The sequence below is a fragment of the Scyliorhinus torazame genome, chromosome 21 (genome assembly GCF_047496885.1).
Source record: "Scyliorhinus torazame isolate Kashiwa2021f chromosome 21, sScyTor2.1, whole genome shotgun sequence".
NCBI classification, from domain to species: Eukaryota; Metazoa; Chordata; class Chondrichthyes; order Carcharhiniformes; family Scyliorhinidae; genus Scyliorhinus; species Scyliorhinus torazame.
This window is the reverse complement of record NC_092727.1, coordinates 17,381,172-17,401,464: the sequence shown is the minus strand read 5'-3', so window position 1 is coordinate 17,401,464 and position 20,293 is coordinate 17,381,172. Positions and strand designations below refer to the sequence as shown.

Genomic DNA, 20,293 nt, shown 5'->3' with positions numbered 1-20,293 from the left:
AATTTGCAACTTTTATTTCCAAAGACTTTGATACTTTAAGCTGATGTGACCTATAGGTTGGTTTTATTCTGCGCAGCTCCAAAAACTTTAAACCCCAGTAAAAGTTATCCAATGGATTTATGTAAATCTTGACGCAATTTGTCACCAAGTCACAGGTCCAGAATCCTGTCCACCCGGACAGTTTTGGCATTGTTATATTTTTTAAAAAGCAGTATTTGCTTGTATCATTAAGACTTAGAGGAAACACATTTTTTAATGATTTTATGCAAGAACGAAACAAAAGCATGTCAAATTTCAGCTTAATCGTTTGATACCTGTAACTTTGCATGTTTTAATTAAAACTCAAATAACTTTTTAACTCTTTCACTGGATGTAGGCGTCGCTGGCTAGGCCAGCATTTATTACCCATCCCAAATTCCTGTTGCGCAGGTGGTGGTGTGCAGCCTTTTTGCAGGCCATCTGGTGTAGATACAGCCCCAAGTGCTGTTGGGAAGGGAGTTCCTGGATTTTGACACAGGAATAGTGAAGGAACGGCGATATATTTCCAAGTTGGGATGCAACATAATCTTGTTTTAACACACTTCCTTCCAGTCAGGGACTTGAGCCATACCTTGTTCGATGCGACATAGATTTCTCCGCAAACACCTCCAACCATTCCTTACAAGATTGATCAAGGCGCTGCTGCTACTCGCATCATCAATGGGCTTCTGCAGTCATGAACATGGGACAGTGTAAAGGGGTCAGGAGAATAGGAAGGAAATTGATAGTCAAGGATTTCTTTGTGACAAGATCCCAGAGTTTATTACACCATTATGGCACTATGGGCAGCATGGTAGCAGTGGTTAACACTGGTGCTTCACAGCACCATAGACCCGGGCTCGATTCCCGGCTTGGGTCACTGTGCGGAGTCTGCGCGTTCTCCCCGTGCCTGCGTCTATTTACTCCAGGTGCTCCGGTTTCCTCCCACAAGTCCCGAAAGAAGTGCTTGTTAGGTGAATTGAACATTCTGAAATCTCCCTCAGTGTACCCGAACACTCGCCGGAGTGTGGCGACTAGAGGATTTTCACAGTAACTTCATTGCAGTGTTGATGTAAGCCTACTTGTGACACTAATAAAGATTATTAAAACCTCAGCATAATTCACGCGCATTGCATCTTCTGGCCTCTCACACAAGAAAATATTCCAATTTATTTTTTTCTGAGTTTCAAGGTGGCACACTTACCCACATTGACATCTATCTGCCATAGTACTGCCTACTCAGTCTGCCACTTTCCCATAACAGCTTCCTGGTATCATTCACATAACTTACTGCACCTCCAATTGTCACCTGCATAACCTTCCTGATCTTTCATTTAGCTCGCCCTCACTGATTTATTTAGTAATGAGCCATATAGCGCAGTTGCCAATTTGATTGCTGCTGAGTTTCCTGGCCTTGGGGGGTTGGTGGGGGAAGGAACAGTTGGCCATTCACATTCTGCTACGCAATTAGATCCTGGTAGATCTGTACTTCAACTCGTTACCCACCATTGTCCCATATCCCTAGAAACACACAGCTAACAAAAAATCTGTTGACCTCAGTTTCAACTGACCCAGCATCTAAAGGCAGAACAATTTCCAGAGTTCGATTTAAGGAAGAAATGATTCCTGATATCAACCCTTAAAGACATGGCTGTAATTTGGTGTATGCCCTTTTTCCAGATAGTTCTGTCTCTACCCCTTTGAATCCTTTTATCATTTTAAATGCATCAATTAGATGGCTTCCTAATTCACCTAAATTCAAGATTATACAAGACAAGTTTGTGTAAACTGTCACCCTCCCCTTAAGCCTTTATGCAAGTGAATCGGCACAGTTATTCTCATCCAAGATATTTTGCAGGTCTGTTGCTCAAAACTGACAGCAGCACGTCAGAAAGAACCTGGCCATGGCTCTATGCAACTGAAGCAGAACTCCTTTACTTTTGGATTTTCAGCTCCCTCAGATAAGACCAACATTCCCTGAGGCTTTGCGATTTTAAAAAATTCCTTTTAGCGATTTATGTACATGGACATGTAAATACCTGATTCCCCACAGCGCATAAGAAAATTCCAAACGACACACGTGGATGTCCACATTGATGTCCATCTGCCATGGTTATGCCCATTCAGTCTGTCACTTTCCCATAATAACTTCCTAGTGTCATTTGCATGGCTACAGCACTGAGCGCTCGTCACATCCTGCCAACCAGAGACTAGGGGCTGTTTAGCACAGGGCTAAATCACTGGCTTTGAAAGCAGACCAAGGCAGGCCAGCAGCACAGTTCAATTCCCATAACAGCCTGCCCGAACAGGCGCCGGAATGTGGCGACTAGGGGCTTTTCACAGTAACTTCATTTGAAGCCTACTTGTGACAATAAGCAATTTTCATTTCATTTCAGAGAGTTAACCCTTTTTTTTGTTAAAAACTTGGTCTTCTCCCAATCACTGTTACAAGCTGACCTCCAGTTTCATCTCCCTTCAACTTTGCTAATCAACTTGGTGCGCCAAATGTCGAAGAGGCAGTGGTTAGGATGCCACAACTGGTTTACGGAAGAGAAAATGGAAGGGCCGCCAATTTATTGGTCCTGCAAATGTGGGAACAGAACCTGCGATAAAATGAAAATAGTGCAAATGCTGGAGGTTTAGAACTAAAATAGAAAATTAATAAACACGGAAGCTAGTCAGCATCGGAAATGGAATTGATTCAGCTGGATTCCATCTTCCAGTTACTGAGCAGACTGCCATGAACTCCAGTAGTTACCGATGGCAACGATTGCCTCCATCATTTACCATTTTTTAGGGAATGCCGATGAACAGGAAAACCACTGCTAATAACTGAATTCAATGCCAGCAAGAGTTGCCACCTTAAGAGAAGATGCAATTCAAGAAAAACTGCAATGGAAGGAAAATCAACAGTTACACCACTAGATCAAACATTTTGAGCACTGCACCTTGTGTGTAAGCTTGTGTGGTGGCCATTCCGTCAAATGTATTCACACAGAACTCAAGTGAGGAATGTGATTCAAAGGCCAGAGGACTTCCAGTTCGCAATGGAGTGAAAAGTGTGGAACACAGTTTTTTTTAAAAAAAGAAACAGAATTTATTCTCTATCCCTCATGGAATATAGCCCACAATTTCACGTTTGCACCTTTTTAAACTATAAACGCTTCTTACACAGTTGCTAATTCATGGATGTTAGCAGTCAACAAAAGTGCAATCGTTAAAATATTTATTAAGCAAAAATCATGCTTTAATGTTCTAAATGTTAAATACAAAATGGATTTTTTTTAAAATGTCACTTAGTAACATGGGAAAAGACAACACCAATAGATATTGGCAGGAATATTCCACTTAACCTTGTACATTGCCAAGCAGTGCCCACAGTAGCTCTATTTATAGAACCAGGGCTTAAACACATCAATTGTGCAAAAAGCAGCGAATATTTTTTCCACATGGGTTTATGTTGATGGTTTACATAGGTTTCAGGCATGTTCCTTGATGTTTCGAAGCAGGAGAATATTTACCAGTTAATAGCTCCAGCAAGTGGAGGATATAACGTAAAGGACAATACTGTTCTCGTGGAGCCCGAGGTCTGTACAAACAAGGTGCAGAAATTCGCTGCTCCCTGTCAAAATGGATGTCGTTGCTTTTAATTTAAAAGAACAGGTTCCCATTAACAAAAAAAAAACCTCCGTACTCAGAACGCGTCCAACCCACTAGTCATCTAAAGCAAATGCTTCCCATCAAAATCCAGTCCTGAGCATCCTGAGAGCAATCAGCACCACTGGAACTCTCAAGGATCTGCCTCTCAAGGGGGTAAAAGAAAAGAGGGAGGAAAGGGCTAGGGGGAAGAAATCCAGGGTGGAAAAAGCTCGAGCTGTTCCCTCTTCACAGATTTAATAATGGTTAAAGTTATAACGGCCAGGAAAATCTTCTTAAGTTCTGAGCTGAGTTTGTACAACAGTTGGGAGTGCCACAACTGGTTTCAGCACCGCTCAGCCTGGTGAATTCTTGTTCCAAATTGCATTTTGGAAAGTGCATACGAGCGCACATCAAGCGAACATCAGATTGGGCTCAGCTACAGCGAAGGATGTGTATATTAACTGCCAAAGCTCACTGCACACAGGCTCACTCAAGAAATGGCCACGTGGACAGGGTAACCATTGAACTGTCTCCACGAAGCAGGATCAAAAGTAGACAGGAAAAGTGCTCCACTAGTAAAGTTCTACGACAGTATTCCGTGTAGAACCAACATGAAAGTGATCAAAGTGCTTTATTAAACCAATTTTTTTCTTCAATTGCCTATCATCTCTGCCTCCATGACCTCTCCCTTGGCCTATCTTTGTTTACTACCTATTTGGAATCCTTAGAATCGCAAAGAATAATTAACCTTATGTAACAAAATCAGAAATAATTCAGTCAGAAAACGCACCATCAAAATCAATCACATGATTACGGTTTCACACAGGATCGGAGCTAGGAGCATTTGGGGAAGTACACAGCTGCTATAGTACTCTCCAGTATATAGTTACTGATTGGATCAAAGGCAGATTGCACAAAGAGCTGTAAGCACTGGTTTCAATCAAAAGCAAACCTTTCCACTCAATCCTGCCATTCAGCAGCACAGTATCAAGGGCTTTGATTGCAGACTTTCACTATTGTGGGAGCTGACCCATTCAAGTTCCTGCAGCAGGTACACTGCAGTCACAGTTAAGATTACCTTATCCTCTTGTACTAATCATAATTTTGCTTCACACCACCCTCTTCCCAGGCCAAAGCCAATTCCGCAGCTCTGGGACATCATTTATATAGCTCACGTCAGAGAGATTACACAGACCAGACTGAAAGGTCACTTTTGATTTTCATGTCCTCCATTTCTTTGCGACGGACAACTCGAGTCCCAAGCAAAAATAACAGCGACTGAAACAAAGTGCAGTTTTAAATTTTAATCATAGTTGCCCCGTCTGGAATGACTGTAGAACTCTGCAAAATTAAATCAGACACAAGATTTGTGTTTTAGTTATATTACAGATAGCTCCAAAGTCAACGACAGAATGTTTCCAGAATTTTGGTGCGGTACAAGGAAGCCATTGCCAAAACCAGGAGGGAAACACTAAAATTTTGAACGAGCCGTGTCGTAGTTCTGTGTTGGACAGGCCTACCTCCTGGTGTGTAATATTCAGCTAAAGTAGGCATCACTTTTGAGAGCCAAGAAGCTTTGTGGAGTAAAGCCAGTGCTGTACAACAACCATCTGAAGCCAAAAACGTAAATGTACACCTGGCACTAAACAACTGTTAGACCAAGTCGGTAAAAACCAAACGATGTACTTGGTCTGGTTCGGTTTACACAATTCAAATAGGTTCCTTAGGACCTTGAAGACAAGATTTTCAAGGTGCAAATCTAATTCAAGTCATCTTCCCCACTGTCATCTGAAGTATCATTATGTGCTATTTTCCAGTTTTTTCTCTTCCTTCTGCTATTTTTTATTTCTTTATCGCCATCTTCTTTGGGAACGTTTCGGTGATGCTTTTTCTTTCGCCTTTTCCTCCTTTTCTCCAGGCAATCCCCAGGATCGCTTTCATCTTTGCCAGTTGTGTCGGAATCGCTGCCGTGCGATGAATTGTTTTCACTTTCGCAGGAGGTGGAGGGTACTTTCTTCTGCTTTTTGGCTGTTTTTCTGCGATGCTTCTTCACTTTTCTCCGTTTCCTGTGATCGGAGTCCTCCTCCTCCTCCGAGCTTTCACTGTCACTTGAAGAATCACTACTCTGCAGATGTTTCTTCCTCCTCAGCTTTTTACTGGATTTCTTTTTGCGCTTCTTCTTATTCGATTTATTTGATCGCTTGCGTTTTCGTGAATTCGATTTTGAAGACTTCAGGCGTATGGCTTTTGTTCCGTTGGCAGTGCGCCCCTCGCTGCTATCTTTTTGGTCACTAGAAATTTAAACGAAAACACATACTATGACCTTTAAGAAAAGCTTTATTTCATCTGTAACCAGATATATCTTAAGACATGCATACTGGAATTAGGCCACCGTTGTTGCTGAGATTTAAAAACACTTCACGACAGCAGATTTTCCACTTCACTGCCAATATCAAAGGATGAAGGTTTTAAGAGGCTGAAGTTCCCACTGTGTGGGTAAAGCCGGGACTGTGCTGCAATTATGCTTTTCCCTTTTAAACAATTGGCAGAATCAGTGTTGAGGGAATCAGCTGATCACCGGCACGAAGCGAGCCACTGCTCAGATGCCGCAACCAAAGCCAGCAGGGTGAATCCGAGGGCAGGCGAGGCACTGGGGGAGAGATCGGGGAATGGAGGCAAATTTTGCAATGGGGATGAAAGGAGCAATCAGGAATTGGAAGATAGGCAGAGGGCAAGTGAAGGGGCACACCCTGCGGTGGGGTCAATTGGTTAAAGCGAAGACACAGCTGGTGGGCAAGCTTTTTCTATCTTTTGGGGTTGCCTGTGGAGGCTGAAGGTGAAGCATACTGGTGAGGAATATAATCAAACCAGCATTTAGTCTTGGTTTGGAAACTGATTGGCGGATGTGGTCAATAATATCATCCAGGAAATGAAATGAAAAATGAAATGAAAATCGCTTGTCACAAGCGGGCTTCAAATGAAGTACTGTGAATAGCCCCTAGTCGCCACATTCCGGCGCCTGTTCGGGGAGGCTGGTACGGGAATTGAACCGTGCTGCTGGCCTGCCTTGGTCTGCTTTAAAAGCCAGCTCTTTAGCCCTGTGCTAAACCAGCCTTTTAAATGGTGGAAGAACACCGCAATCTTTAAACACATTTACACGGGACATTTTACATACTTAGATGCAACTGCAATTAAAAAATGACTTAACACATCATTTTGTCTCTTCTCAAAAAGCAGTGACAACTGAGACCCTACTTAGATGGCGGATACTCAAGTGCAAGGTTTGAAAGCTGGTGATTATCACATTACTGCTTGTGGCAGCTTGCTGTGCGCAAATTGGCTGCAGGTTTCCTTCATTACAACAATGACTGTACTTCAAAAGTATTTAATTGGCTGTGAAGCAGTTGAAGGCTTCCTTAGGGTCCATATAAAAACAAGTCTTTCTTCCCCAAACATACTCTTTCCATTAGGATTACAGTAAACCGTCACATTTCCAACAATGCCGAGCTGCATTCAAACTTACCTCTCTGATTCAAATTCCTCTGGATAAAGTTCTTTGTAGCCACTGTGACCCCACCTGAATAAATAAAACCATATGGGACAGTATAATTACAGCACGATTTAACATTGAAAAAAAAAAGTCATTTTAATATTTTCTTTTAAAGCAAAAAGATTCCCAAGAAGAAACGTGATGCTGAGGTGTTTGAACACGATTTGTCACGCAATTTTCTTGTAAGAATATTCCGAGTAGAAACATTTTCCCCACAAAGGCAGTACATCCAACTGCTTTGCATTACCTAGTGGAACTGGCAGAATCCCAATGATTTTCGGTAATGGTTTGAGAAGAGACTTTCGAGGTAACTGATGCCCCCTTAAATTCTGGCCAACAACTGGGCTGACCCAAATATTAAAAATTCCAAACCGTACTTTAAAAAAGTCCCACACCGTTGCTCCTCACTCAAAATCTAATATTTTACCCAAACGCAGTCTGATCTTCTTATTTAATTAATTCCAATTGTCTAATTCAACATTTTTAACAAAAATGAATTTGAACCATCAGGATTAGGCTGTGTTTATTTTTGTTACCTCATTTGCTGTGACATGACACAAACAACCAGCACTTCCTGTCAGTTCCCAAAAGATTTCAAGGAGCACACACCTGTTTGGATCACTTGCTTCAACCTCGTACAGCTTCTTTGTCCAATATCTCACTTCACGGTCATCCTGTGGAGTGGTCAAAGGCTTACGAGCAGCAGCCTCCGCCTTTCTCTCCTCTGCCTCTTCATCGTACCCATCACATCGCATTCTATTGCTGGTACAAATCAGAATCGCTTTTAGAATCCACAGAATCCCTACAGTGCAGGAGGCCATTCGGCCCATCGAGTATGTGCTGACCCTCCAAAAGAGCACCCTACCTAGGCGCACTCCCCCACCCTATATCCGTAACCCCACCAAACCTGCACATCGGAGCACCAGGGGGAAACCCACGCAGATACAGGGAGAACGTGCAAACTCCACACTCGGCCAGAATCGAACCCGGGTCCCTGACGCTGTGAGACAGCAGTGCCACCCAAGAATATAAGCCACTCAGCCTTTTTTTTTGCTTGCCACTACCCACACAGAGTTTCCTGATTTAAGCGAGTAGAAGAGATGTCTCTTGGCACTGTCCCTACCTCTGGGCCAGACGTTCCAGGTTCAAGTCCTACTTCATAACTTGATGGCCATGGAAGGGCCATTCATAACGTGGTCAAACAGGTTGATTATCAGCCCGCAAATCCTTTCAATTTACCCGATAGAAGCTGGTAAGAGGAGTTTCCTGGTCAGCGTACTGCAGAAGGCCACAACAAACCACGGCCGTGCTTTGCCGAGCATAATCATGGGCCAATCAAATGGAAGTCCAAGGCTGCCAATGCTGCCCGAGAAGATGGAACCGTAGAGAGGGAGGAAAGTAACCTCTTACCATATCTATGCCGGTATCATGCTTTAATAGGCAGACAGTCATGTGGCTGCGACCCACGTGTGTAATGGCAGGATAATCGACTGTGTACAGCATCATCGTTGATACTTGCCCTTATTTGCATTTTTCAACAGGATCAGTAGTGGTCAATGGGGTTCCTTCCTTGCCCGTGTAATAGGCATGCTTGAGGCAGCCCAATTCAGCCCCAACAGAGAATAAGATAAGGTAGCAGAGATTGTGGACATTTTGTTTCGCCCTACACCAAGTGATGCCTATATTCATTTAGGGCTTGCTTGTACAGAAACTTGCTGGAATCTAAAGCCCCCAAGTCTCAGAAACAAAAGTCCACCTCTTCCCTTCATTTCAAACTTTGATTCTTTGAATCAATACAGTAATGAGGATGTATGTTAAAAAATAAACACCATTATTAAATTCAAATAAGTGCATGAAGCAATTAAAAAAATCATACAAAAACAGAGAACGTAAGGTACATTTTCAGGACTTGTGACTTCACCCGTGGTCACAAGTGAGCAGCTCCAAATTCTGCAAGAAAGGAGGAAAAGATCATAATTCCACCCCAGATGCAAGTTTCTCAGGGAAGGATTAGATGCTTACCCTGGCAAATCGACAGATTTCCTCCTCCGCTGAAAAAATCTTGTCTCGTTTGTCTGCTTCTCTTTTTCTCTACTTTTCCACATCTCTGACTCTTCTTGAATCTATATATTTTTTCCAAAAATCAGAGGGAACGATTAAAAACCCAGTTCACTGAAATGAGTCAGGTAGCTGAATGCTAGGCTCCAGGACGGGAAACTCTCACGTCTGAATCGTGTGCAAGAGCTACTACACTTTTTACCCCTTTAAAGGGTGGGACAAAACGAGTCACAGCCTTAGGGTGCAGATGGGGGAGGATACAGGAAAGTAAGAACTGAGTGCTGGTTGTAACATGTTGGCTGTTCAGTGAGAGGGGGGGGGAAAAAAAAAATCACCATCACATTTAATAATGGAGACCAACCTTTGGGTGTAAGTTCTCTCACTGAAAACAATCAGCTCCAAGACGCAATTGAATTTGCTGCTTCCAGAAACTGAATACTGCAGATGCTGAAAATTTGGAAATAAAAACGATAAATGCTGAAAATGCTAAGCAGGTCAAGATAGAAACAAAGTTCATGTTTCAGGTTGATAACCTTTCATCAGAACAGTGTTTCCAGTATGTCCTATTTATATTCTAGTGCTCCACAATGCAATTCAAAATTTCAAAACATTGTTAGTAAGTTGTTGAAACTTTTCTTATTTCCCAATAATCGTACTGTCGGCAATGCATTGTATGAAAGTAATTAACTGTGTCAGTGCTCATTCACAGCCCCATTATATGAAATGCATTATAAACCCAATCTTAATTTTGATGTTATGACAATATTCACTTCCATTTTCACTAACAGTGCTCACCAGCTTCATATATCTTCCACCCTCTGTATATGTGAGCTCATCTAAAGTTCTGCTGTGCATATCTTAATTTGCGCCATCGATCCTGTGTACACCGACTTACACTGACTTCTAATTGAGCAATGCCTCAGTTTTAAAATTCTCATCCTTATTTTCAGATCCCTCCAGGGTTCCTCTCCCTAGCTCTGTAGCCTTCTCGAGTCTGTCAATCCTCTGCGATATCTGTGTTCCTCCAATCTAGACCTGTTTCAAATAACAATTTTTAAACTCTCCAAGACTGGTGGTCGCTCCTCCAGCGGTCTAATCTCCAAGCTCTAAAATTCAGTCTTTAAATCTCTACACCAATCATCCTTTCAGATATTTCTTAAAACCTACTTCTTTGATCAGGTATATGGTCAGCTCAGCTAATCTGGGAGCATTGCTGTCTCATTTAGCAGACGGCTGGGGATTGGGCCCGGCTTCGTAAATTGAACATTACGAGCCTGGTGAGTAAGGTTAAGGCCGATCGACAGACATGGCATAGCCTCCCTCTATCTTTGACAGGCCAAGTTCAATCTGTGAAGAAGAACATTCTGCCACAGTTTCTATTTTTATTCCAATGTCTACCATTTATGTTTAACCGAATGGAGAGATTGATCTCATCCTTCATCTGGGCGGGCAAGGTAGCCAGGATTCGGGAAACGATCCTGCAGAGGGACTGGCAGTCAGGGGGCTTGGTGTTTCCAAGCCTGATATATTACTATTGGATGGCGAATGCAGAGAAGGCATTGGGAATTTACAAGAGGATCCGGCATCTCTGGAGGGGGTTAAGGCCAAGTGGAAGGAGGAGTTGGAGTGGAGGTCAGCTTCTCCACCCAATGCCTCAGTATAGCTGGAGGATTGGAGTTTTTAGACCTTGAAAAAATTAAGTACGCCATGAAAGGTGCAATTGAGGAGTTCTACAAAAGATGGTAGCTGTTTATTTTGTACTTTACAGGGCTAGTCAGCGTCAGCTGTTGGGGGAAGGGGGCAGGGTTTTTGGAGAGAATGTGGGTACTATTGTTTTTTGTCTGCTTTATCGTATTGCATTTATTTAAAAATGTTCAATAAAATATATATTTTTTAAAGTATATGGTCAGCTTCCCAGATATCACCTTGTATATCGGGCAGCACTGTGGCACAGTGGTTAGCATTGCTGTCACAGTGCCAGGGACCCAGGTTCGGTTCCGGCCTTAGGTGACTGTATGGAGTTTGCTCTTTCTCCCCTTGTCTGCGTGGTTTCCTCAAGAGTGCTCCGGTTTCCTCCCACAGTCCAAAAATGTGCAGATTAGGTAGACTGGCCATGATAAATTGCCCCTTAGTGTCGAGAGAGATGCAGGTTGGATAGGGTTGCAAGGTAAGGCTGCACGCCTTATTAGGATGCCCTTTCGGAGGGTCAGTGTAGACTCAATGGGTCAAATGGCCTCCTTCTGCACTGTACTGTAGTGATATTGTTCAGTGTGAAATTTTGCTATATAACGTTCCTCTGCAGGGCGGCACGGTGGCACAGTGGTTAGCACTGCTGCCTACGGTGTTGAGGACGCAGGTTCGATCCCAGCTCTGGGTCACTGTCCGTGTGGAGTTTGCACATTCTCCCTGTGTCTCACTCCCACAACCCAAAGATGTGCAGGTTAACTGGATTGGCCACACTAAATTGCCCTTTAATTTGCAAAAAAAACCCAAACATAATTGGCTACTCTAAATTTTTTTTAAAAAATGGAATGCTCCTGTGCCTTGGGACAGCTTGCCAAAGTGCTATATAGATGCAAGTTGTATTGTCCACACGTAATGTCAAATTGGGGTAAAAAGTCCTTTAGAGAATCCAATTGAAACATATGATATATTAGATGATTGCATCAACTTGAACATCCATTTCAAAATTGATTCCAAGTATTATTATAGTTTCATAGAATTTACAGTGCAGAAGGAGGACATTCGGCCCATCGAGTCTGCACCGGCTCCTGGAAAGAGCACCATACCCAAGGTCAACACTTCCACCCTATCCCCATAACCCAGTAACCCCACCCAACACTAACGGCAATTTTGAACACTAAGGGCAATTTTATCATGGCCAATCCACCTAACCCGCACATCTTTGGACTGTGGGAGGAAACCGGAGCACCCGGAGGAAACCCACGCACACACGGGGAGGATGTGCAGACTCCGCACAGACAGTGACCCAAGCCGGAATCGAACCTGGGACCCTGGAGCTGTGAAGCAATTGTGCTATCCACAAGGCTACCGTGCTGCCCTTAAGCGCATTTACTTATCTAAATCATGGCACCTTGCAATAACTCCATAGGATTGATGCAACATCATGGTACACAGCTGTAGTAAGCACAATTGAGATTTCTTCAGCTCGGAGATGTCTTCACTGTAAGAATTATTACCCAGAAACACGCTTAACTGCAGATGTCATAGAATCCCTACAGTGTAGAAGGAGGCTATTTGGTTCATCGGATCTGCACCGACCCTCCAACAGAGTACTCTACCTAGGCCTACTCCCTCACCCTATCCCCGTAACCCCGTGCATCGATCATGGCCAATTCACCTAACCTGCACATCTTCGGACAGTGGGAGAAAACCGAAACACCCAGAGGAAACCCACGCAGACACGGGGAAAACGTGCAAACTCCTCACAGACAGCACCCAAGGACGGTGCTGTGAGGCAGCAATGCTAACCACTGGGTCACCCTAAATTTGAATTTACAAACTTAAGTGGAACAAATTTACCTTGTTGTGTGCATCTGTGTGGCGGATAACATTTCGCAAAAGGACTTTGCCCATGGGAATTCGAGCCATTGCTGTTGTTCTTCTAAATAAAGGGAAAAGCACCATCATTTTGGAATTGCAGCTTTCAAATTAACCTTTCAATAAAAGTGGTTTCCCCTAGTGCCTGATTAAGATAAAGTAGCTAAACCACATAGGCCAGAAAATCCACAATTAAATTGTTGGTTTATGATCTGTTAGCTTGTCTCAGCTGGAATGGCAACAGAGGTACTACAACTTTCTGCAATGCTCATAATTCGTGATTTTTTTTTATTGGTTCTTTTTATTTTTTGCCCACAAGCTAAATCAGCGGAGCAGAAAATTCCCAGGATTCCTGATCCTGTTCCAACCACTGTTGCAATTGTTTGCATGTTAAAAACAAGATCAGCCTTGGCGATGATGTTTCGTGATCGAGCATCTTCTTGCTGGCCGTCAATAGCTAGGATTGCACATCTAACAAAATGTCTATCTGAGCGTCACTTGCAACCCACAATGCTGTAACCTCATAGTCAAGGTCTTCAGAATGGGAGGAAATTGAGAAAAACCCATACCAGTGTGCCACTGAAAATTTATCATATATTTATTTGACATTTGAATAGAAACAGAGGCATAGGGCTTACACAGCCTCAATATTGGTTTTAATTGTTTCATTGCACAAACATGCTTGTTGGACTGAGCTGAAGACAGCTGTGAGTGCTAGCACTCTTTGGGCTTATGTAGATGAGAGGAATTTTAAGCATTTTTGCAAATTAAAACACAAATTCTTCCCCCTCCAGTCAGGCCAACAAAATGATTCAAAACATTCAGTAAAAAATAGACCTCACCCAGAACATATAACTAGCATTAAGACACTTTAGATACTACTGGAGGTTTTTTTTGCTGCTGTGTTAGTATTTCCTTATGTGGAAAGTTAGGGAGAGAATATCTGATTTTTTTTTTTTTAATTGAGCATTTATATGCAACAATGTAAAAACTGTGCTGCTCGACAAGGACAGAATTCCGAACCACAAAATTAAAGGCTATTAAGACTGGGTGACTGCTTTGCTAAACAGTTTGGTTCAGTCGGAATGCGTGACCCCAGGCTTCCTGTTGTTTGTCATTTCAATTCTCCACCATGCTCCCATTGGCCTTTCTATCCATGGCCTGCACCAATGCAGTTTAATGCAAGTTCGGGGAACAGCAAGCACCTTTCGATTGGGCATTTTACAGCCTCAGGGTTCAGCAATCTTTTATCATAACCTGTTTCCTCATTTTGTTTTTTGTATTTTTGTTAGCTGGTTCAGTGTTCAGTCTCTTATTTATTTCACCAATCCCGTTACCCAGCATTTCAGCGGCTGCTATCTTGCCATTCAAATGCCATTCCCACAGAAAGAAAGGCCACTTTCCAGGTGCGCGTCGCAGTAAGAAGCCTTTGAAAAATGGCAAGATCCATGAAGTACAGGCTAGCAACAACATTGAGATGCCATTCCTTGGGGAGTTCCAGGAACCAAGCAGAAGCTACTGGAATACTGATATCCTAATGGAGGGAAAGACACGCTAAATTAGACACAGAGATTCAGTTCTTTTTGATGCTGAACCGTGGTTGGAGACAAGTTCTCTTCAGCCATCATGCATTACTGGCCAGGAGGTATAGAACTCAAGGTTGTAGTACAACTGAATGCAACCCTTCAATATAGGAAGTGATCATCACTGAAACCTTAGATGTGATCCTGAGCCAAAGCTTTTCACTCTTCAGCAAGAAATCCTTATCGACTTACATCCGATTTACTGAAGAGGAATGGGAAGTCAAGATCATCTGCCTAAAACATCAGAACTCAATTTCTACATCTGTTCACAGGACAAAGAAAGTTGAAGGCAGTGTACCACATCAGTGTACACCCTGAAATGAAGCTAGTGTGTCTATTACCAGCTAGAAAGGTTCCTCATCCACTCTTGTGAATGGTCCCAATGCCAAAACCCAACAGGTCGTTCAGAGGTTGTGTAGATCTTACACAGCTGAACAATGCAGTCAAACGGAGCTCAACCTATGTCGCCTGTGGACGAGCTTAGCAAAATTGGGAAAGAGTTCAATCTTCACAAAGCTGAATGCAAATAGTGATTTTTGCCAACTACCTCACGACAAAAAATCCAATTTGCTCATCACCTTCATTACACGGTTTGACAGCCTTTGTTTACACAGATTTCCCTTCAGCATCATACCAGTGCCAGGAAGCTTCCAGAGACAATGTCAAGTAGCCTAGATGGCTATCTGACATGGCTAGCTTCCTCTGCCTGTAGAAAATTTAGTTCGCCATGAGAGAGTCTCTGTTAGGGTTCGCCCAGAGGTAATGTTTATTAAAAAAAAAGGTAGAGACCAGTTTACTATACATCCTTTAACTAATAGAGACTGAACAGAGATGTACAGCAGTAAAGGAGGAAGCATTACCTGCTACATATGCTTGTAAAAGGTTTGCGGGTTACGTCCTCAGCCTCCACTTCAGAGAGAGACAGGCCCCTTAAATCCTAATAAGTTAGCAAAAATGCCTCCAAGAGTACAACAATTCAGACTGAGGTAGAACTGCAGATGATTTGTCCTGTATCCCAGTGGCAAGACCTGAACAAGGTGACATAGGCCTTGTTGAAGAGATCGGAACCATTTTGTTGACACAACCAAAACTCTACCAGCAGCAACTGAATGAAATCAAAGATGCACAGAAACTTGAAGAATATGTTCAAGTCAGAGAGCACCATGTCAAGGATGGCCAGCATACATGCTAGACTCTGATTCGCAGACAGTTCTACGAGGAGAGAGGATATCTCAAGTGTAATTAATAATTTACTCATCTAGGATGGCAGATTGGTCATTCCCAGAGTTCTGAATTCAATATGCGACAAGGGCACCAAAGAAATTTAAGTATCACAAAATTTCAAATCAGAGCAAGATATTCTGATTGGTTGCCAGGTCTTTCATGTCTTTTAAAGAGATGCATTACTTATGCTATTTGTCGCCAGGAGACAAGAGGACCATTGATGTCATCTTCCTTTCGATCAAGACCATGGGCACATCTTGAGATGAACCACTTTGAACTCAAGAGGCAAGATGTCCTTGATCCCAGTAAACACCTACTCTAGATGGATAGAAGTTAAACAACTGCAGTAATTATGTCGCTGAAGGAACACTTGGAACACATTGTAATCTCACACAATGGACTGCAGTTTGCTAATAAATATTTTTCAAGGGTTCAGGGCATTATATGGATTTGTCCATACTATCAGCTCACCGAGAAACCCTCAAGCCAACGGTGAAGCTGAAAGAGGAGTGCATACAGTGAAGGAATGGCTGTAGAAGAATGACAAATTCCAACTTGCACTTCTGAGCTATCATTCAATTCCACTCCAAAATGGTTTAATGCCATGTGAAGACTTCATGGGAAGATGACTGAGAACTCAACTCCCTACTCTCCCACACACACACACATGTCATGCGTACAAACTAATGACTTGGACAAGCTGAAGGAAAGAGGATGAGCATCATTCCAGATGTGGAACTATAAGAAATGTCACAAAGCACAGAACTCCAACCAGGGAGAGCCAGTTTGAATCAGAGACCAAGCTTGCTACAGGCAAGTAGCTGAACAAACACATCCAAAGTCCTAGCTCATTCAAATAGATAATGGTCAGGTGAAATAAAACAGACAAGCACATGCTGCACAGAAGCAACCTCTTACACAGCCAAAGCAATCATCTACATAAACAGACAGACCAGGTACCTTTTATAGGGCCCTATCAACTAAATAAAAGAATACAAATTAACTGGTGGACAAATTAAAAGGGGACGCTCCCATAGAAGAAAGGGGGCACAGCCCAAAAGGAACAAAGAGAGAACAGAATCTTAAAAACCATCAAACAGGATATAAAAATCGAGGTCGATAAAGCAGTCCAACCTCTGCGGTACCTACCGAGCACGGAAGGTCTCAAGTGTGCCTGCATGTTCCCTTTCCATGGACACCCGGCTGGGAATGAGGGCGCAGAAGAGGGGCAGACAGTCAGGTTTGACTACCCCTTTGACCGCCCGCTGTCTGGCAAGTTTGGCCAGGCCCTGGAGCAGGTTCACGAGGAGGTCCTCTGCCTTCCCCATCCCCCTCCGCACTGGGATGCCCGTAGATCAGGAGCGTGGGGCTGCTGCATTCATCGCAAGATCCAGATGACAGGCTAATTGCTGAAATAGACTTATGTCAATTCGCCTTCTGCCCAGCAAAGTCTGAGAGATTACATGCAAGACTTAAATCCTTGGTCAGCTCTAATGGAGCGGAGAACCCGTTTGGATAGACTGTGAAACAGTTGTCCCTAAAAACAAATGGAAGTCAGAGACTTGGTGGGGCGGGGGGGGGGGGGGGGGGGGATGTAGTATAAGAGGTTCATTCTAACTGTTTTACGGTGCTACCACAGGACGTAATGCAACAGTAGCATTGTGGTTATCACAATTGCTTCACAGCTCCAAGGTCCCAGGTTTGATTCCTGGCTTGGGTCACTGTCTGTGCGGAGTCTGCACGTTCTCCCCATGTGTGTGTGGGTTTCCTCTGGGGGCTCCGGTTTCCTCCCTCAGTCCAAAGATGTGCAGGTTAGGTGGATTGGCCATGATAAATTGCCCTTAGTGTCCAAAATTACCCTTAGTGTTGGGGATAGGCTGGAGGTGTGGGCTTGGGTAGGGTGTTCTTTCCAAGAACCGGTGCAGTTTCGATGGGCCAAATGGCCTCCTTCTGCCCTGTATATTCTATGGTCTCTGGTCTCAATCTTGCTCTTCTGCAGAACCTCATGGCAAGGTGAAGCCACTGGAAGATGCTGTTCAGTAGTTTTCTTACCTCAGTAAGAACTTTACCTTTAGCACAACAAGACCTGAACTTTTATGCTGCCCTGATAGAATTCCAGCCACTGTCCCAGGGTAGATGATCTGCTAGTTCATCAACTGATCCTTGAATGAGACGAAATTGAGGGATATGGCAAGAATCATGGAATGGGTACAGCACAGAGGCTGTTTTGCCAGTCATGTCCATGCCAGCTCTCTGTGAAACACGAGACCCAATCCACACCCCACCTTCTCTTCAGAACTCTGCAATTTTGGATAATTGCCTCAATCATAATGTCAGGCATTCCAGTAGAAAGAACATATTCAAAACAGCTGGGAGGATTTTGTGGAGCAATCCAGAACTAGGAAGCACACATTCAAAACAACGGGTCTCCCACTTCAGATAGCAATAAGGTGGAATTTCTTCTCAGAGGGTGGGGGTTGGTCTGTGAAATTCTCTTCCACAGCTGGGATTGCCACCCTCCAAGATTGGCTTGGGAGTCTCCCGGAACTGAAGATTAATCTCCAGGACATTGCAGTGTTCAATGCTGAAATCACGGGACATTAAGAAATATCATTTTCAAAATAATTTTCTTTCAATATTTCTCTTCATTGGATATAAAAATATTGAAAATGGGGTTAAAACAAAAAAGGCTGCTTGGCATCCAATTGAGTAATGCGTTCTAATTGGAGTAGCAAGACAGCGCATCTGTCAAAAGGATGGATGTGATAAAGAGTCATCCAGACACGAAATGTCAGCTCCATTCTTTCTCTGCAGATGCTGTCAGATGTGCTCAGGATTGTCTGGCAATTTTCTGTATTTGTTTCAGATTCCAGCATCCGCAGCAATTTGCTTCCATCAAAAGGACGGATGCGTCGGTCAGGTATCGACTGGGGTCGCAGGGGCAAGCACCTGATAAAACTAACAAAAAAAAAAAACTGGATAAACTCAGCAGGTCTGGCGGCAAGGGAGGGGACGCGAGTTAATGCTTCGGATTCAAATGCTCCCTCTGCAGAAGGACAAAACCTCCATTTAATCAGGCAGTCGGCCAACCTGTAGGTGGTGGAGGCCAAATCACTGAAACTTAGTCAAAGGTTGAGCCGGGCAGAGTTCTGATCGATGAGGGGAGGGGAAACAAGGCCGTAAGAAACTACAGAGTCGTGAGCATAGCCCAACACAGTCCATTGATGGTCTACACCTCCCGTTGCCTTGGGAAAGTGGGCAATGTAATCAAAGACCGCTCCCACCCAGGTCATCAATCTTCCATCGGGCAGGAGATACAAGAGTCTGAAAACACGCAATAACAGGTTCAAAAACAGCTTCTTCACTGCTGTTACCAGACTCCTGAATGACCCCCTTATGGACTGAACTGATCTCTCCACTAATCTTCTCTACTGCGCAACACTACACATCTCATGCGTCACCCGATGTATATGTCTATGTATAAATATTGCATATGGCAGTGTGGATAGCATAGTGGTTAGCACAATTGCTTCACAGCATCAGGATCCCAGGTTCAATTCCTGGCTTGGGTCACTGTCTGTGCGGAGTCTGCACGTTCTCCCCGTGTCTGCGTGGGTTTCCTCCGGGTGCTCCGTTTCCTCCCACAGTCCAAAGACGTGCGGGATAGGTGGACTGGCCATGATAAATTGCCCTTCCTGTCCAAAAAAGGTTAGGTGGGCAGGGGGCAGGGTGGGGCTCACACAGGGTGCTCTTTCCAAGGGCCGGTGCAGACTCGATGGGCCGAGTGGCCTCCTATGAGTCAAGGCCACCCTCGGCTCAGCCACGGTCTTCCTGGGCGGTTGAAGCGGAGAGTGACCCAGACTGGAAACGTTGGCGTCCTGTCCTCTCTGTCCACAGACTCGGCCTCAGTGCTGGGGGGGGGGGGGGGGGGAGGTCCAGCTCCTGTGGCCGCCACGTCGGCGCTTAGGGGGGAGGGGGGGGTTACCTGGCTGGCTGGCTGTCTCTCTCTCCCCCTGGGCAGGCCCGGCCCCAGCTGGGCCCCCTGGAGCCCGGATCCGCCCTCAGGCCGCTCGCATCGTCGCCCCCCTGCGGGCCGCCCTGACCGGATGTCGGCGCCACCCTCACAACCGTCCGGCTCCCCGCAAACAACGACCGTTCCGACCCCGCGAGGAATCCAGAACCTCGCCTCATTACCCCCGCCGGCCCGGGGACAACATCTTCAGTTTATTATCAGAGTTTTTCAGGTAGTTCCACCGGTATAAAACTCCATATCCCTGCTCCATGTCCAAAAATCCAAAAGCCCGCCATTTAGTTCAGGGATTCTATTTTCTCAACTCTCCGCTGTTTTATATATAGTGTGTGTGTGGGTCCGACATTTGGTGATGATTTATTCACTGTCATCTGATAATTACCTGAATGGTTTTGTTCTTTCTCACATTGGGGGAGTGGGGACCGTGTTTGAGGCGACACCTTCCGGGTGGGAGGTCGGGTCCGGTTGCCCGGGGTAACCAGGGCGCTTTGGCTCTGAGCTGTGGCCGGCGCCGGCTTCACATTGTCTATTTCCGATTTATATTTGCTGAATTATTTATATTTATAATTATTTATATTTGGGGTTTTCAGCATGACTGCTTTGTTCTTGCTCTCCGCGGGTTTTGGCCAG

At 44.2% G+C, this 20,293-nt stretch overlaps 2 protein-coding genes across 5 annotated transcripts in view; one reads left to right on the top strand and one right to left on the bottom strand.

Annotated features, from left to right (window-relative positions):
- Positions 1-20,293, top strand: part of LOC140398210 (PIH1 domain-containing protein 2-like) — a 58,095-nt gene that overhangs the window by 29,720 nt on the left and 8,082 nt on the right. Inside the window, exon 1 of one of the 2 annotated variants that reach the window (XM_072486592.1) lies at positions 19,748-19,877. The exons of the other annotated variant lie outside the window; for it this stretch is intronic. The gene's annotated coding sequence lies outside the window, so the exon portion shown is untranslated. Of the gene's footprint in view, positions 1-19,747; positions 19,878-20,293 lie in introns of those variants that run through there. 2 annotated transcript variants of the gene reach the window in all.
- nkapd1 (NKAP domain containing 1) lies at positions 3,244-20,186 on the bottom strand. 3 transcript variants are annotated; one of them, XM_072486591.1, is made up of 6 exons: positions 20,046-20,186; positions 12,809-12,890; positions 9,230-9,330; positions 7,817-7,969; positions 7,181-7,234; positions 3,244-5,948 (listed from the first exon to the last, which is right to left on the bottom strand). In XM_072486591.1, exons 2-6 carry the CDS (start codon positions 12,875-12,877, stop codon positions 5,417-5,419), a joined length of 909 nt encoding a protein of 302 aa, XP_072342692.1. In that variant the 5' UTR covers positions 12,878-12,890; positions 20,046-20,186; the 3' UTR covers positions 3,244-5,416. The 3 variants fall into 3 exon arrangements, with proteins under 3 accessions (XP_072342692.1, XP_072342691.1, XP_072342690.1); XM_072486590.1 differs by lacking the exon at positions 20,046-20,186 and adding an exon at positions 19,619-19,759; XM_072486589.1 differs by lacking the exon at positions 20,046-20,186 and adding an exon at positions 16,783-17,118.

Coding starts and splice junctions, on each gene's coding strand:
- nkapd1 (XM_072486589.1), bottom strand. CDS start 16,961: ATGGGGAAGGCAGAGGACCTCCTCGTGAACCTGCTCCAGGGCCTGGCC. Junction 9,331..12,808: donor ACACAGATGCACACAACAAG/GTAAATTTGTTC, acceptor AAAAATATATAG/ATTCAAGAAGAGTCAGAGAT. Junction 7,235..7,816: donor GAAGCAAGTGATCCAAACAG/GTGTGTGCTCCT, acceptor TTATTTATTCAG/GTGGGGTCACAGTGGCTACA.